This window comes from Tachysurus fulvidraco, chromosome 24 (genome assembly GCF_022655615.1).
Source record: "Tachysurus fulvidraco isolate hzauxx_2018 chromosome 24, HZAU_PFXX_2.0, whole genome shotgun sequence".
Taxonomy (NCBI): domain Eukaryota; kingdom Metazoa; phylum Chordata; class Actinopteri; order Siluriformes; family Bagridae; genus Tachysurus; species Tachysurus fulvidraco.
Genome location: NC_062541.1, coordinates 12,165,124 through 12,184,060, shown reverse-complemented (window position 1 = coordinate 12,184,060; position 18,937 = coordinate 12,165,124). Strand labels below are relative to the sequence as shown.

At 38.5% G+C, this 18,937-nt stretch overlaps 1 protein-coding gene across 4 annotated transcripts in view; it reads left to right on the top strand.

Annotated features, from left to right (window-relative positions):
- csmd3b (CUB and Sushi multiple domains 3b) overlaps nucleotides 1–18,937 on the top strand; it is a 403,012-nt gene that overhangs the window by 376,038 nt on the left and 8,037 nt on the right. For all 4 annotated transcript variants that reach the window (XM_047808110.1, XM_027175911.2, XM_047808109.1 and 1 more), the window contains 6 exons: nucleotides 2,724–2,900; nucleotides 4,634–4,813; nucleotides 7,989–8,162; nucleotides 10,245–10,418; nucleotides 15,214–15,287; nucleotides 17,395–17,506. In XM_047808110.1, coding sequence (XP_047664066.1) covers nucleotides 2,724–2,900; nucleotides 4,634–4,813; nucleotides 7,989–8,162; nucleotides 10,245–10,418; nucleotides 15,214–15,287; nucleotides 17,395–17,506 — 891 coding nt within the window. The remainder of the gene's footprint in view (nucleotides 1–2,723; nucleotides 2,901–4,633; nucleotides 4,814–7,988; nucleotides 8,163–10,244; nucleotides 10,419–15,213; nucleotides 15,288–17,394; nucleotides 17,507–18,937) is intronic.

Here is an 18,937-nt window from a genome sequence, read left to right as displayed (position 1 = left end):
TTTGTCTTCCCTGTGTGGCCCTGTCTGCTCTGCTCAGCCTTGGGTTTGATCTAAAACACATGCGCACAAGAGACAGCTTAGCCACAGGCTTTTGGATTTGTAGAAAGCCTGACTTGATCAGTAATGCCCTGTTGTTTTAATTTGGCTGGTAGGGCGTACATCCACTCAGAAGGGACCATGGTCCTGAAATCAAACATGCTATATAGCTCCAGGCTTGAATTTCATCGCAAATCTCTCCAGAACACAAACACACTCTTATAGGCCCCGACTGATTTTGCTTTCTTCGCTCTTGCCCGCACACATTTAGTCGTGCAACATTACCATCATGTCTGAATATTTTTGTGTTGTAATAACCTTCTGGCATCCAATACACCCTGTTGGTTTGTTCTGTCTGTGAGAACTAATCTATTGGATGACCTGGAGCTAGCAGTATAGCATGAAAACAAAATTGCATAGAATTTGAGCAAAATAGAGTCTATGGAAAAGGAGAAAATATGTTTTGACAAAAGTTTACTATTATTCAAGGACACAGGATGAGAGAGTGCTGACTTTCAGGATTCCCTCTTTTCCAAGTGCTAAAATAAAAATATATAGAAAGTGCATGTCACATGCGCACTACTTAAAATTTCAGTGGCCCCAATGTAAAATGCCTTTCCATATCTCTGCTAGAATTATTTAATATGCGTCCATCCACTTAATTTAGGTGAATATTTTATTAATATTCCTGGAAATGTGTCTTAGAAATCAGTCTGCTATTTATTAGATTCCCACATAGAACCCATCAGAACTCCATCTTAATTTGATGTAGCCACTATATGTCTTCTTCTTCTTCTTCTTCTTCTTCTTCTTCTTTCAGCTTTTCCTGTTAGGGGTTGCCACACCAAATCATCTGTGTCCACCTAACTCTATCCTCAGCATCCTGTTCTCTCACACCAATTAACTTCATGTCTTCTTTCAGCACATCCATATATCTTCTCTTTGGCCTTCCTCTTGATCTCTTACCTGGCAGCTCCATCTCCAACATCCTTCTACCAATATAACGATCTCCCTCCTCTGTACATGTCCAAACCAGCTCAATCTTGCAAGAACACTTGCATGTTCACTCTTTGACCTTGTCCCCAAAACAGCCCACCTGAGCTGTCCCACTGATGTGCTCATTCCTATTCCTGTCCATCCTCGTCACTCCTAAAGAGAACCTCAACATCCTCATCTCTGCTACCTCCATCTCTGCCTCACGTCTTTTCCTCACTGCTACAATCTGTAACCCCTACAGCAGAGCTGCTCTCACTACTGTCTTGTACACCTTTCCTTTTATTCTTGCTGACAATCTTCTCACACAACACTTCTGACACTTTTCTCCACCCACTCCAACTTGCCAGTACTTACCACTTCACCCCTTTTACACACTCCCCATCGCACTTCTGCACCTTCTTTACCTCAGCCCCCTTTAACCTCACTGTTCTAATTCCCTCCCTCTCATTCATACACAATGTAGACACTGTATGTCATACTGCAATATAGGTTTTGAGTTGTAAATGCACTCAAAATCTACAGAAAGTCATGAGAGGTTTTTTTCATCCCTGTAAAGTCAACTAAAAATATAGTTATTCCACACAGAGGACATCTGAGGAGAGAGCATTTTTAATGGGATTTTTAATATGGATAAATTTATTAACTACACTTACATAAAGTAAGCTGTAAGTGTAGCAGATGAACGCTATGTCAGCTTATAAAATAGCCTACATTACATGCACATGTTTCAATTTTATGATCTGGATTTACTATCTCATGTCAGCATTAACTCGTGCACACCAAGACTTGTCTACGCATGATGATAAAAATTCATTAGAAAATAATAGGATGGGCTGGATCAAGTGCTATTTTATAAACTGCTTAATAATGAAAGTGGAAGCCATTTTGTTGAATTAAGCCAACTTTTGCACTGATTAATGTGATGATGTATTGCATTGTCAGAGAAACAGGCTCAGGGGTGCTCGATGCTAATGCAGGTCAGTTTATTAGGTACAAGTCCAGCAAAAAATCCAAAAAGCACACTCAAATTCAGGCACGAATCGGTCGATTAGCAAACAGCGGTGTACTTTGACAAAAGTCAAAGTCAGATAAACAATACATACAAAATAAAAAAAATAGCACAAAGGCAAGCTCAGTAAGGTCACTAAGGGAAAGAAACAAAAGAAACAGAAACTGGGCCAAACACAATGTAATTAAATGCAAGTGAAAACAATCAAAAGAAAGGACTGTGAGTGAGGGATTGCAGATGGTTCCTGAAAAGGTGTGCCAGGTGAACTGTGGGAAACCATGACATTAGTGGTTGTGACATGCAGGATACTAGATTAGATACTAGTAACTAAATTACGTTACTTCTATATCATCTACTTGATTTATTTTTTTCATATTTAATTTGTCTCTATGCTTTTGTTATATGCTATTATGTCACAGAATAAAACAAAAAAATTATTTTCTATCACAGTCCACATTTTCTTTCCCTGATTTTTTTGTTGTTGTTCTTATTTTTTGTGACTTAGTTACTACTGTACTTAGAGAAATGTCAGCATGACATTATATATATATATATTGATGATGTGATGCAGGAACAAGTGTTGATTTCATTTCTCTAAATGTAAAATGAAGGAAATCTGATCACCTTTATTCTGGTTTTCCTGTCACCCCTTACCTGTCTGTATGTTGTTTGTATTTAACAGCGGTACAGTGTGGCAACCCTGGAACTCCCAGTAATGGGCGAGTATATCGGCTGGATGGCACTACCTTTTCCCACTCGGTTATCTACTCATGCATGGAGGGCTACCTGCTAAGTGGCTCCAGTGCACGCCAGTGCCAAGCCAATGGCACATGGTCCGGCACAGCGCCCAACTGCACCAGTGAGTGAGAACTTCAGGTTCAGTAATGTTTGGCCTGTCGCTATGACACTTTCTCTCACTGTACTTTTTCCATAAAAAGAATAAAGCTGAGCCGCTGATGATTTAATGATGAAATTTTATCTCTAGTGCATAACCCTGAAATATGACAGGTGAGTCTTTATTGACCCATCTGAAAAGAACTTAACTTTTTTTTTTTTTTTTTGCAGTCTCCTGTCATAGCTTGATTGATAGATAAAAGGTGTCCTGTAATCCTGATGCCTTTGAGGGTTCAAGACTTCGGCTTCATAAAATTTAAATATGGACTCCATCAAAGGAGTAATTGGAGTTCCTATGATTCTAGAGATGGAGAGAAATTGAATTAAAGTGATTCATGGTTGTAGGCCTGGGTCAAAATGATAAAGTATAACGGTGGGTAAGGTCGTCTCAGGTTAGGCGAGTTCGTAAGATAGAGAGAAAGGATGAGGAAAGGGGTTCAAGGTTCATGTGTTCAGAAACATTCAGGTAATAGAATTAATTGCTTCCACAAGCTCTCCATAGTCTTATGATTCACTTCTTAAAGGCTAGAAGACAACTTGATTTAATTCATGCCTTGAGGTTTTTTTTTAAAGTTCATGCAAGTTGAATCTCCTTAAAACTTAGATCAGTCATGTCTTCACGAAGACCTTTTTCCAGTTAAAAATCATAGAAGCAAAATTATTAGTCCTTTCAGGAGATGTCTGTGTAATGAATTGTTGAAATAATGAAAAAGAAGGCGTTGAACTCCGTACAGAATTGAGAAGAAACTTTCCTGATCAAAAAGCTTGCATCATCCCTCCTGATTGCATCCCTGAACCACTGAAGCTTTAACTATCTACATTACTACTGGATAAAGTGGTGGCATCTCAAAGCAGTTCTGATTGATGCTGTTCTACACATTTACCCAGCAGGCCCAGGGCCATGATGAATGGCTTTGTCTAAAGGAGGAGTCACATTAGCATTTTGTGTTGGCAATTTCTTATAAGCAGATGACATGTTTATGACTAAACCTACTGATGGATCTTAAAACGTAATTTTAAGGACACAAAATGCATGGATCTTAGTGCCGTAGAATAAGTAAAGACCCTCCATAAAGCAATAGTTAAATTTAATATGTTGTGTCGACAGAATGAGATTTTGTCAACCATGGAAAAGGGCAAGTATCAAAATCGTTTCCTTCCACATCCTGCAGAAGGTGCCACACTGTTTCTCATTCCCCCACCTTCTTTCTGATTATGTTTCTATTGGAGGAATGGGTAATTGTAGAAGATCTGCAGAATTGATTCTAAGTTAAACCTCAGGGAAATGCATGAGAAAGTGCCTGCTCACTGATATTGATTTTTCTTTACATAATAGTGAAATCTATCATTTTGAATAAAAGAGTCAGGATTCCCTGTGATATCCCTGTTGCAGCATAAATGGGTTGTTTAAGATGGTTTGTGAATGTGGATCATCTAGCTTTATTTCCATTGTTTGTGTCATGTTGCTTGCTGGGACAGAAATAGATGAAATTGGCATGAAATGTTTCTTATTATGGCCCAGACCCTGTCTGAATAGAAACAGCCCTGATTACTCTGTATTGAATTGCTATGAGTCTTAAGCAGATTCAAAGGCTTATCTTAGGCTTTCACATTTTGCTGCTTAAACAACTTTGAAATCAATGTTAATTATTGTAATCTTAACGTTTTGGCCTACTGACCGAGTTTTTACTGTGACAGTGATTAACTGTGGTGAACCTGGAGTGCCGGCCAATGGGGTGAGGTATGGCGAGGACTTCACCATTGGACAAAATGTCACCTTTGCATGTCAGCCTGGATATACAATGGAATCAGACAGCTTTTCGACTATCACCTGTACCGGGAATGGAACCTGGAGTGCCCCAGTGCCCTTCTGCAAAGGTAATAGGTTGAATATTTCCTGAGAAAATCAGAGTATCTGCTAAAACTACATATCACTCACTGATTGCATAAACAGCATTGTTAGCTTATCCACTTGCGTTGCCTATTTAAGTCGAGCAAAGCATATTTTTATGTTTAAGATATGGAGCTCATGTGCATTAGGTTTCACTGCAGGCTCTGCACATCTGGACACCACTGCCCTGAGCACTAGCAGATGTTCGTGTTTAAACTGTGGTGTTTAAAAAGAAACCACTTATCATTCTCATTTTACTGAAGCACTCATGATCTGGAAAAATACAAACATTGAAATTCATGGCACATTAATGCTGAAATACAACAGGAATGTTAGGAAAATTAATGTATTTTTGCTACCCCAATCCATATCATTCGATTCTTTGAGAATATTAGCAACACAGCTGGTCTATCCATTGCAGTCTACTTGCATTTGTTGTGATTAATTTCAAAACAGACAAAATGAATCCTGTCATTATGGCATCAGGAACCAAAATTGAAGTAAATAGGTTCATTCAATTTAACTCTGCCAGTGATATAAAATTCTGTGTGCAGTTGGTCATTGATTTCTTAAAGCATGCGAAAAGCTATGGCCTTGAATAACATTATGCTAAACTGGTTATGGTATGCAAATGTCTCATTTATTCGAGAAAGCAGAGGCCACTTCATTCCTCTTAAATGGTAAGCATTATGGAGTCTGATCATTCTCTGCACAGTTTACAACATTGCATTGTGTAGCAAATCTAGCAGAAATGAAACGGAGCTAAATATATGATCGATTCTTTTGGAATCACTGAAAGCAGACCAGCATTTATATCTTTCCAAAGCTGAACCATTCACATTAAACCATCCAGTGCATTAATATATAATATAAAATATATACACTATCTTGTCTTCGAGGTTGCACAAATTAACATATTGTACTGTATATAACAAAATGTATCTCTTTATTGATCCCTTTTTTCTTGGAAATCAATATAAATCATTGGACATCGTGGCTTTTCTCACTTTTCTATAACATTATTGGATAGCCAGCATATTGTATTGTGCTGCTGCTATCTTTTTTCCACTAGACACAAAGTGTTTATCTTCAGAACGTAAAGGTGTTCTTTCTCTCTGACTTGATTGTCAGTTTGTTTACGTTCCCCTCTGAAATCCTCCTTCAGTTCATTTACCCAAAATGTGGAAGTTTCCAAGTGTCCCAGAGACCACAGAGCATGGCAAATACCATCACACAGTTACACAATTCGTTTGAATTCCATACTAAAATTGAATAAGAGAAGTTCTGAGAATGTATCTATATATCTTCAATTTGTGATGTTCTCAGTGTAAACTGTTTAAAAACATATAATTGAATAAGATCTCTAAAAATAGACTTGGTTTATGATGGCGGCATTCAGACCCAGGCCTCAGTGATGGTACTGTCTATGGATCTGTCCAACCCTGATGTGTGGTATGTGTTTAGGTACGTACCACTATGTCAGGTCTAGTTTCCATGTGAATAATACCACTTACTATACTTCCACTCACTTTCAATAAAACATTTTCTAAGATAAATAAAACTTTGTGAAAATTAGACATACTCCAGCGTATTTAAGTGTCTCAACATCACAAAATTACCTTCTTACAATATGTCGGATTACTTTTTTATATCTGTGTAGACAGCCATCCCCATCCCTCCTTCTTCTTTCTTTCATTGTTGTTTGCTTTGTCAGTCATTTTAAATGAATGTTAATTAGTGTATTGTGCTGAGTATTGCAAATGCACAGTATTTCTGTGCCATATAATTCCTGCTTATTCTCTCAATCAATCCCTGCAATACAATACGTCAATTATTGCATTTAAAATACTGCAAAAAGTCATCGGAAAAACAAAAAGAGCATAAAATATACAATGGTAAATTCTTCAAATGAGTAATTTATACGTGGATGTGTTTACTGTATTATGTAAAAGATGATGTTTGTGAAGATGATTTGTGACGACGTGGTTGTTTCTTTTTGTGTCTGCATGTTATGTGTAGGCAGAAGTGCTGTATCTCAATGACTCTCTTCTCTCCTCTCATTCTGCTTTTGTCTATAAATCTTTTCCTTCCTCTATTTGTACAAGTAAGAATGTGAGATAGGATGCGTTAAGTATTTGTTAGCTTAGAAGCTGGTCAAGTCCCCATGGATGTACTTCAGACTATTTCCGCCACTAGTGCAGAATATTAATACAGTAATTTAGGATTTATTACACATTCATAGACTCGGTATGTCAGCCATATATATTTGTTCGTTGTTTTTTTACTTTATAATTGAGATGGTGCTTCTCTCATTTAATGCCATTGTTAATGCAATTAATTCACTGTAGAGGAATCAGGCTGTGGCACTCCATTAAAATTACTGAAGACTTCATCCCAAATCCATTAAACAGACCTGTGCCTCCCCTTCAGTCACTACTTTCCTGACACCCCAGAAGCCCAGGTCTCAGTATTAATGTCTAACCCTAAATAGGCTGCTCAGTGTATCAATTTAAACCAATCTTTTTTCAATTCTGTTGCATTATGGTGCTGGTCATGTAAGACAGTATGTCTGCTTGTTCTGCAGATTGTGAATGAAATACAGTTCTGAGTGTGTGTTCAGATGGGATGGCATCATGCTGTCTGAGGGGACATGAGTCATCATGGGCATGAGCTAAAAGCGTGAACTTCCTGCTTTGTGTAAAGACTCTCTCCTGCCTCCACACATTCTGTACAGCATGTTTATGCTCGTGTTTGTTTAGAAAGCGCAAGGATGCAGTGTGCAGAGTCTGATAACTGTGTGAAGCAAGGCATAGTATGCTGCTCTGTGTAGGTAGATGAACACACTGTGCCTTAAAGTAATTTCCATAGAAATTACCAGGTGTTAATTCATTAACATGCAGTACTACAAATATAGAGAGACATATTAACAGTGTTTTTAAAATTGTTTTTGTTTAAAATCAACCAAACATTTTTGTTATTTTTTATGAACTTGTTACTGAATAAGAATTATTGCACTTTCTTCAGTAGAAATGTAAGCTTTGGCACATGCATGCTGAAACTAAAAGCATTTTGTCATTTTGGTTGTGAACAAGACCTCTTTGCTTTAAATTGCATCTTATGATCTCATTTCATCTCTACCCCCCCCCCCCCCCCTGTCTCTAGCCGTGACATGCACTGCCCCACCCCTAATCTCTAATGGATTGTTAGAGGGCACTGACTTTGAGTGGGGCACAAGTGTAAGCTACAGCTGCTCTCCAGGTTATGAACTTTCCTTCCCTGCCATCCTTACCTGTGTGGGAAATGGCACCTGGAGTGGAGAGGTGCCTCAGTGCCTACGTAAGTACTGACACATTGTTACACATTATGGCCCTGTTATAGTGGCAATACAACAACAATACAGCCAATGTTACAATCACACTATGGTTGTGTTGCAGCTCTGTTACCATGGCAACAAAGCAACAATACATCACCTGTTATGATCACATTAGGGTGATGTTACATCTCTGTTCTCAAGACATTACAGCAACAATACAGTTACAGTCACATAAAGGCTCGTTTACACCTTTTACAGAGGCATTATTGTGACAATAGTGACACCGTCAGCATTTTTACGTAGTTATGTTAGGACTCCGTTATAGTATTACGATCACATCGTGGTTAAATTATAGGTACTTTACAGCCACAAACCAGCTTGTTATTTCTCCACCACAGACATGTCTTTAACCACTGACCCCAGCGTAACTGAACATCACAACATATCTTGATCAACAGCCATCTAAGAGGAAGGTCTACAGAGGTTAGCTTGCCATATGACTCCTATTAGTTTTTTTAGATGGCAGAATGGGGTGACAAATAAGGCAAGAGCTGACTGTGAAGGGTTATGAGTTTCCCTGCACAGCCTTAGGGATGATGCCAAGTGTCAGCTTCAGATCTTGGACAAAAAAAAAATTCAAAGAAACATGTTTGTAGTTGAGGAGACAGTAAAATGGGAAATGTTTTGGACAAAAGCTACATGACAGTACTGCAGATTTAATTGCTACCCACATTTAATATTTGACAGTATGGCAAAACAGTACAATCAAAGCATAATCAAGTATCCCAACTCAGCTACCAACCAGGCCCAGTGAAGCCTACCATGCTTTATCTGAGGCATGAAACCAACCAATCACATATTTTAGTGCTGCAGCTCCTACAACATTAGTGGGTCATGTAACACATTGAATCTCTATACTGTACGTACCCTTCCACATGTATGAGCTCTCAAATAACCATGATTGCGTCACTGTTATTGATAGGGGAAAGGGAGTATGTCATACTTCCCACTATGAGTGCACAACTCATTTTGGACAATCGTGGACATTGTCAGGATTCAACTCACGATCTTTAGACAGTATGTCAAATGATTTTCTCTTGCACCACAAGAGAGTTATTGGTCATACGTTTTGTTGGATTAGTCCAAATTTTGAGAGAGCAGATAGGCTTGTTCAAAAATTATTTGGATTTTAAATAGTTTTAAAGTTTTTGTCAGTAGGTTGATTTTTTTTTTTCAATACATAGAAACTGTGAGTTCTTTCAGATAGGGAAAAGACTAATGCTGCATTAATTCCATCATTTGATGTCCAAGACATCTGAGCAAAGTGGTCAGATATCTAATGCTGTTAATGCTGTCTAAATATAAGTCTGGTATATGAGTAAAAATAGGGGAGGGATCAGTGCAAGAAAACTGGGGTATTGAGAAAACATAATTAAGGAGATTCTGTATCTTTCTCTAGTGGTGCTGAAGCCTGCCATTGTTCAATTGACCAGAGTTGGGAGCAAAAGTCTGCCTTTGTAATCACTCTGTGCAATGATGTTCTCTCTCTCTCTATCTTTATTCCTCTTATTTTATATCTTGAAAGCACATCTATAATTTAGGAAAAAAGATCGGGTATGTAGTGTTGGATCCTAGCACACCATACTGCACATTCATTATGAATCAGCCTGCTGGTGACTTAACCTCCACCCTTATTGTTTTTTTTAGCCCTGAGATGTGTTGCTTGCTGGACAATGATTGGTTCAAAGGGAATGTTCACCCTGAGACACCTCAGGCCCCAGACTCTCTTTCTTCAACCCTATAAGTAATATGTGGATATATATAGTCATCTGGTTCAGATATGGTATTAAAAGAGACAGAAGTGGAATGTCACCTGGGAAAGGAAACAACATTTGATTCTAGATCATAATGAGCCTATGGATGGCATTTGAGTGCATTCTCTTTAATGGCAAAAAAAAAAGAGAAGACAAATCCAGTATGGTTTTCAAAAATACAATACACCAGCTCTTGGTTCTTGAAGTGTGTACCAAGGATTTAGTGAAATCTTCTTAATAAGTTAAAGATTTCCCTCTCTGAAGCTCTGATATGTATCAATCTTCAAACAGCAAAGTTCTGTGGGGATCCTGGAGTTCCAGCACACGGCTTTAGAGAAGGTCGTAGTTTCATCTACCAGTCGGAGGTTTCATTCAGCTGCAGCGCCCCCTATATCCCAGTGGGCAGCACAACACGTTTCTGCCAGGCTGACGGCACCTGGAGCGGTTTCCAGCCTCGATGCATAGGTACATACACACACACAAACACACACACACGGGTTCCTTATTCTAATTTAGTGATATACTGTTAATGAACAGTCTATGAGACTGCAGAATGAACCCTAATTTTCTGTATTATATGCTCTTGCACTAGTCAGGTTAGCATCATTTAATTTTTTTATTCAGCAAAACAACAATCGTTCATCAGCGTCTGTTAACAACGATACAGGTCGTCCACGTTAAATGTGCTTCTGGATGAAACCTGCAGGCCTTATTATAAGTGAAGACAAATATCATAATTAGATATTTTTCATAATAAAAGCAAGTAAAAGCAACCTGGTCTAATGACTGATATCAGTGAGCAAAGCTGATGGCATTGGATTTTGTTCTGTTAAATGTTTTTGTGTGAAATAGTATGAATAAATCCAGGCTTTATATCTCTTTAATATACTTTGAAATGATTGCTCTTTCACATATATAATGTGACCATTACATAGAGTGGGTCCAAAATCCTGAGAGAGCTGGTGAAAATGCTTTGATTTTGCAGTCTCTGAGTGCATTTTTAGTGAAAAGTAGAATCTGTGAAATATTTACTTGAGTTGGTTAGAATTTGGTTCATCCCCTTTTGCTTTAATGACAGTGTGCACTCAAGCTGGCATGGGCTTCTTATAATCCATTTTAGATCAAATCCATTTGAGTGCTATCTGAACGCTTGCTTCACTAAAGTAAAATTTGATCTTGTGTACAAAGCAGTTAACATGACAAACATACACATTGTTTTTGTAACCTGCAGTAATTGTTAAATGATATTATCAGGATTTATTTCTATAGGTTTATACATAATATCTCTGTAAGAAATCAGTGGCAGGAAATTAACTATGTTTCTCTTTATGCCTGCATGAAAAAAAAACTTTGTAATAAGGTATGCATCAAAATCTAGTCTAACCTTTTCCAGAATTTAATCATTATCAATATGTCAATGCATTTTGGTCATCTAAAGTTTGATTTTGCATTAATATTACAACGAACATCACTGAAAATTGCGAGAAGCGCTCCTGTTCTTTTGTTTTTATAAGTAACAGTAAGATTTTTTTTTTATTTCTCGTTAAAAGCCATTATAACTAGCAACAAATTTGCACCAGAATTGCTAAACACATCACAAATATAACGATATGAACATTTCATTTGTTTCTTATTTCTTTAATGCTAACCATCACCCTCAGTGTTCTTCTAGTAAACACAAGATCATCACATTTCAGTCTCTGAGAATCTGCTCTAAACACTCTAAACGCTTCACATTGACAGGAAAGTTACTGCAATTCCACCATCTGCGCTGTAATTGGGAAATTGTTTCAGGAAAGAATTAGCACCCTAGTGGGAAATTGTAAATTGTACGTTTTGAAATTTGGTTTTAGATAAAACACTTTTGATTGGGAACAACTGAAAGAACAACAACCTCTGATTATTTACCTTCAAAATACCTCAAAAATGGTCCTATCACCATTATCCAGACACGCAAAGAGTGCTGCATCAGCCTCTCTGCTTACACTGTGACTGTCTGTCTGTGTTGTTTGTGTTGATAGTGGAGCTCCACTCAATGAACTCCATCAGAACAGGAAGCCAGTGCTTTGCTCTACTGATGCTCTCACAAACCAAGTAATTTCAGGCAGCCAGCTGTAAAGAAGCTGTGAATCTCACTCAGCAGGATGAAGGCTAGCCATATGTGTGTGTGTGTGTGTGTGTGTGTGTGTGTGTGTGTGTGTGTGTGTGTGTGTGTGTGTGTGTGTGTGTGTGTGTGTGTGTGTGTGTGTGTGTGTGTGTGTGTGTGTGTGTGTGTAAGAGAGACTGAATACTTTTGATACATCAGCACACACAGCATTGGAAAGCATGAGCAAATTTTGCGGTTTGAAAGTGCCTACAGTTCTCTGTGTATAGGTGTGCCATTTTTAGCCTGCTATAGCCTTGAGCTTTGATCATGTAGTTCACACAGTAGCTCAGGCTCAGCTGGATTCCTCTTTAACAGGCATACAGCTGAATTATGCTATACTTGACTTGATAAACAAAAACATTGCTTGGAATATAAAATCAATTGCCTCTTTTCTGTTGCAATTTCGGATTTTACTCTACGGAATAAATTGTAGCAATTACTGACACTTAACACATTTGCAGAAGTAACTGCTTATGGCTTTTCATTTCAGCCTTTATCACTTAAGTATGCTCATCAAGGGAAAGTAGGTGTGTCAACTGATTCAAGCCTCCTTAGTAATTCAGAGTTTCTTCCCAAATACTGTAGCATGCACTTGTCAGTAAGTCTGCAGTTGCGCCTCAAGTTTTTAACTCATGCGTCATCACGAAGTTGGGAAAGTTTTTGCGGTTGGTGTTTTGTTTTGTTTTGTTTTAGAACAAATGCAACAATGTTTAAAAACAGCACACACACTAACACACACACACACACACACACACACACACACACACACACACACACACACACACACACACACACACAATAAATAAACAATCAATGCTTCCCTACTGCCACAGCAGGACAGGTCCAGCACTGCCCCAAAACAGCTCCGTGTTTTATTGATCAGGTTATTGTTGAGAAAAACAAGGTGATTCTTTTTAGTGGCTTTAGATGGAGAGAGCAGTTGGCTGTCGAAAGGAAACGAGTTTAGATATGAAATGTGGGACCATGGCTGAGAGAAGTAAAAGCACCTTAGAGCTACAGGAGTTGAGAGACTTGGTCCTCCACATTCAAACAGTGCAGGATGTGACAACGAGCACAACACAGAGGGTGTCTAATGAATTGTTTAATCATATAATATTTTTTTTTTTAAAAAAAGCAAATATAACTCATACTAATAAAGAATTTTCTATTTGCAAGCCAGTAAATCATTTTACTGGGTTCAAAGTATAAAATACTTAACTGGATTCTAAGTTAAGTATTTCATACATCATGAATACATGTTGTTCTTCTAAAATTAGTATAATAAACCAAAAGTATAGTGTGTGTGTGTGTGTGTGTGTGTGTGTGTGTGTGTGTGTGTGTGTGTGTGTGTGTGTGTGTGTGTGTGTGTGTGTGTGTGTGTGTGATATATCCATGGTACTATTCATTGGATTCAGCCAGTGTTTTCTTATGTACGTGTAAAGGCTCAAGGCACACTCATCAGCCATATTTCATGATGCATAATTAACAAAGGCTCTTCCTGTTCCCCCTAGAACATCAATTATCTAATTATAACTCACTTGCTTATATTTCCCCAAAGATGCCGTTCCCCTGACATCAATAAGTGCATCGATAATTGTTTTCTATTGAGTAAGTAATTGAATAATTGGTGGAAGCTCAGATGGAGCATTATTGAGGAGAGTTGAACGACCAACAAGGGTCTGAGTTAGAGGTTTGAAGCTTAATATTTGGTTATAGCCTCAAGTGGCTTACAATAACAGACTGCCACACAGAGCATCTAATTAGTTATATGCTTAATCACTCTAGCAGGTCTCTAGAGAGCTGCAGAGAAAATAGTATCCTGTAATAAATTATTGTGATGTGATGATGTCACTTACTACAAGGGAATCAGGACGGGCTTTTTAATTTTACTGTAAATATAGAATAAAATAGAATAGAATAGAGGCATAGAAGCCTTTATTATGCCACATATACATTACAGCACATATACATTACAGCACAGTGGAATTCTTTTCTTCACATACCCCAACTGAGGAGGGTGGGGTCTGAGTGCAGGGGCAGCTATTATACAGCACCCCTGGAGCAGGGAGGGTTGAGGGCCTTGCTCAAGGGCCCAGCAGTGGCAGCTTGGCTGTGCTGGGGCTTGAACCCTGATCCTCTGATCAACAACCCAGAGTCTTAACCAGTTGCACCACCACTGCCCCTAATATGATGCCACAAGTGCACATTGTCTAAGAAAGCTAGATCCCACCCCTCTAGTTGCTAGATGGAGTGTATAGAAATGCTCACACTGTCAGTTTTCTCAAGGTGTTCAACTGACAGATCTCACTTTCATGTTATCAAGAAAAGTATGAGAAGTAGGTCACTGTGTGTGTGTGTGTGTGTGTGTGTGTGTGTGTGTGTGTGTGTGTGTGTGTGTGTGTGTGTGTGTGTGTGTGTGTGTGTGTGTGCTGGCGCTGGCATATTACTTTTATACATAGACCTTAACCAACCCTTTCCCTGCTGCAGTCAAAAGCAGTGTTGCTGTTTCTCGATAAATGTTTTCCACAGGTGCTGATTTAGTAAGCGGAAAGGGTTTTTATTAATTTTTTTAATTTTTTTTTTTTTTTTTTGCTAGAAGGTATAAGCAGTCCCATTGCGTAAGGCTTCCATGCTGTCCTGGCATTTGCACGCCTGCATTAAATCTTTGGTTTCTGCGTTAGCTTGTGGATGTGCTCCACATCCCAATTACTGAGCAGCTCAGCTGGCTCTGAGCCCCCCACCACTGCAGCAACATTGCCCCCTGCTGGGTCTCCCCTCGCGTTCCGTTTTTCTCAACCACAACAAAAAAAAAAATCACAGTTCCTGCAGCACACACTTAAACACAGTCTCCATAACCATCACAATAAGCCAGGCCCTAGCACTGCAGGAAAAACACGAGGGAGGGAGCGCTGCTGCATGTTTATGAGGAAGATTATGCAGCAATGATATGTCTGCTGTATCTTGAGCTCTAAGGGAAGGGGTAGGAGAAGTGAGTTATGGAATTTTGATTTCTCTTTCTCTCTCTCTCCCTCTCTCTCTTCTTGCTCTTTCTATACATTCTTTTCTCATATTTCTACATCCCTTTCTCTTCTTTATATCTGTTTTTGCTCCCAGAACCAACCCGCACCACCTGTGAGAATCCAGGAACACCTCGCTATGGCTCTATGAACAGGACCTTTGGGTTCAAGGTAAAACTCGCTGCACTGAAACAGCACCTATAGACCGAATGTGATTTAAATGAATTCTGTAGCCTTGATTAGTTTGTTGTGCATGAGCCTTGTTTGAACACGATTGTCACAATGTATTTGCACCTGACTACTTAAAGTCTTTGTAACATGATCCATAGTTACAAGGCTTTGTGTGTGCATGCGCTTGGTGGTTCGGTGTCCTACAGTGTGAGCACAGCAGGACACACACAAGCCTGAATTCACTTCATGTCCTTAATGAGCAGAGAAATGGATTTGCTGCCAGAACTGGGAAAATGTTAGTGTTTACTAATAGACTGGACCACTATAAAGTTGCAGAATTGAAGGAAGTCCTTAAAAAAAAATGCAGAAATGGGAATTTCAGGATTTCTAGTTACTATTGCTTACAATCTTTTTTTAATTAAAGAAAACAGTGTTGGGATAGAAGGAATATCAAATAGAGAAATGATTGAAAAAAACTGAAGAAAAAAATGTATCTATAATGAAAAGAAATGAGAGAGTCTGTGTGTGAAGGAAAGCATTTTTCCCTGAGATACACCAGCATTAAGTATTCAACCCCTTAATATAATGCAGGGGCCAAGGCATGGTGAGGCTTCAGAGGACAGCGAAATATCAGGCTTTCCTGCCTCATAAATCATTTCACTGGATCTACTGACGCCCTTTCACTAGACGGCACGTAATGATATTAGAGTGCAGGAGATATTGTACCCTTCAGATAAGCAGCAGTGTCTATGGCACATCAGCCAGGTTCATCGCCAGGATGAACGTGTTAATCAATTAATGTGCTGAGCCCATGTGTCACTCTGACACGTGTTAATATTTCACTCATCCGAGTCTGTCAGTCTAGTTAATATCAGAGCTGCAGTATACGCTCCACAAGCACAACAGGAAGAACCGACATAAACGATCACATCACGTAAAGGTGTTTTACATGAAGCTCAGTGGTTGTGATATTCAGTCGATATAACAGGGGTTATTAAAGTCACTAACCTGCCCACCTAAGACAAGCAGAGTTTGGTGGTTTTATTATATTAACAAGCTGGAAAAAAAAGAATTCTTGCTGACTTTTGTAATAGTTTAATGTGTGTTTAATCATAAGGTGTTGTGATGCTTCTCAACGCTCTAATTATAGGTTGATCTTTAAACATGCAAATGCAAATCGACAATTTAATGATCTGCATGATGATGGAACTGAACTAGCTTTATGTGGTAGAACATGAAGCTTTATGTGGTAGAACATAAAGTTAACATGAAAGACAAGCAGTAAGTAAGTGTAGCGTGAAACTGTCATAACTTACCTGCTAACATTAACTGAAATGTAGTAGTAAGCTAACATAACTGAAATGTAGTAAGCTGTAGTAACCACATGTTTAAAGATACCCAGATAAAATCAAGATGCAAGCAAGAGTCAGATTTTTAATTGAGCTCCAGAGCTCATAGCCAGAAGGTTTGCCGATGTCCAGATATCGAACATGATGTGCTTAGATTATACTAAAAGCATCAAAATCAGGATAAAGGACTATGCCTGTAAATTTCCTCATCAATGTATTCATATACAGCCAGACATTTAGCTATTACATGTTATTACATTACATTAGCAAGACTTTTTAGCCTAGTAACAAGGTGTCCGGGAAACCAACAAATCATGGTTCTAGACAACTACACTGGAGTTTCCATTTACTAGGTAAGCTAGCTAATGATTTTATCACTCATCCTTTAGTACTGATGGATTATCTATGTGTTACTGTCAGCCTGCAACAGTTGACCCAAGTTTAAATAAACAGTAGGTGTATGCATGTTTTTACCAGAACAAACCTAGTGATTCTTCAAAAGCACAAGAAAATGGTGGCAGGAGACGACATGGCCCAGAAATGATAGAAAAGTGTTTGAGTTCAGCTCGATTAAAGCACTTTCCTCTTTTTATAGACTCCATCATTGAAGTGTGTCTCTAGACTGTCCTCCAGAGTACACATATATCCGAGTAGTACAACTACAATATCCCAGAGTGCTTATTTCAAACCTTCTTATAGAAAGTGGTCTTTGACTGATATCTGCTCATAGAGTGTGTGATGTTGCTTTCATGCTGCAGGTTGGAAGTATGGTGGCTTTCCAGTGCCAGCCAGGACACTTGCTTCAGGGTTCCACCACTCGACTGTGCCAAGCTGATCTTACCTGGAGCGGCACCCAGCCAGAGTGTATCCGTACGTTTCCCTGGTTAACATTATACTTGTTAATGTGTTTTTAAATTACATGCATATGTTGGTGTTTGAGTGGTAAAACATAAAATAGATAAAAAGGTGATACATTTAGAGCTGGAAGTTCCACTCGCGTCTCAGTGGGTTCTATGATTGTGAGTGCCTGTTCCTTTAGCAGCAGGGTTTTACATAAGAGTTAGTCATTTATATGTCATTTATGTGTCGTTTATAAAGTGCTTGGCTTCTGCTTCTTTATATTTTGTTCTTTCATACTCAAAGAAGCCAAAACTGGAAATTGAGTTGAAAATCTTTCTGCGATTAGGGACCACAGTGGGTGTCCTTGGTTATGTAAGAAGCCAGTTCTTTAAAGCCAGGCTTTCAGGATAATATAGTCCTTACTCTCTGCTCAAAATTGAATTTAAAGAACATATTGCTTATTAAGCCATAGCAATAAAATGGAAGAGAAATAAAGAACATTATTTGCTTGGTATGCATTTTTTTTCAGTCTGTAAACTAGTCTAGAAATAGCTGACTGCACAGTTAGTCCTTGTGACACAGGATTTTGTATGTATTACTGGCTGGTGTTGCCTGTTTGATTTGCCTTCAGCTGCTGATTAAAGTCTTCTTTGGGTTGAAGGTCTGAATTAGACAGCACCACTGCAGGGCAATATTTATGTCCTTCTAAATCATTTCCAAATCATTTGTCTTTAATGCTACCATCCAGTAATTCTGGTCATATAAAGCCATCTATTAAAATTAATCCTAATTACAATGGTTGTAATGAAAAGATCAAGATTAGCATATTGTTCTGTCATCAAACGCTACAAAATTCGGTCAGATGGCAGAGCTGTGACCTTGCAGAAAGAGAAAGCCTTCACTCTGAACTTCTCATGAATACAAGCACCAAAATGAGCAGCATTTAAACAGCTTGGAGTGACTGTGTTGGAGAAAGGAAACAGCTGCCTCCCAATTTCACAAGACAGATTGCCATTCAGCCCAACAATTTCAGAAGCTAATTACATTTTGTTTCATATGTGACTCCCTCAGTGCACTGTCATTGTTTTGCAAAATTAGGAGATTGAGCAATGGGATAGCTGTAGGGGAAAACCAAGTTTGCAGCACTTTAATTGTATGTGATTAACTTGTCCTGTGATTAAATAGCCTTTGTATATTTCTGAGTAATCATGCCATTTTTGTCTTTTAGAATAATCACAATTTATTTTTAAACTCATACACTGTAATTTTGCTTACCCAGTACAGCTGACTAGGTACCAAACATGCCATATCTCATAATCATGTTTGATTCCCATCCCCTCGTTTAACCATATTGGTAAATGGCTCCCCTTTGGGAGGAACAATAGAAACATTTCTAAAACAATTTGTTGCTTTATAGTGCTTGTTTAACCCTACTAAGGCTGTATAATTTAACATGGCTCT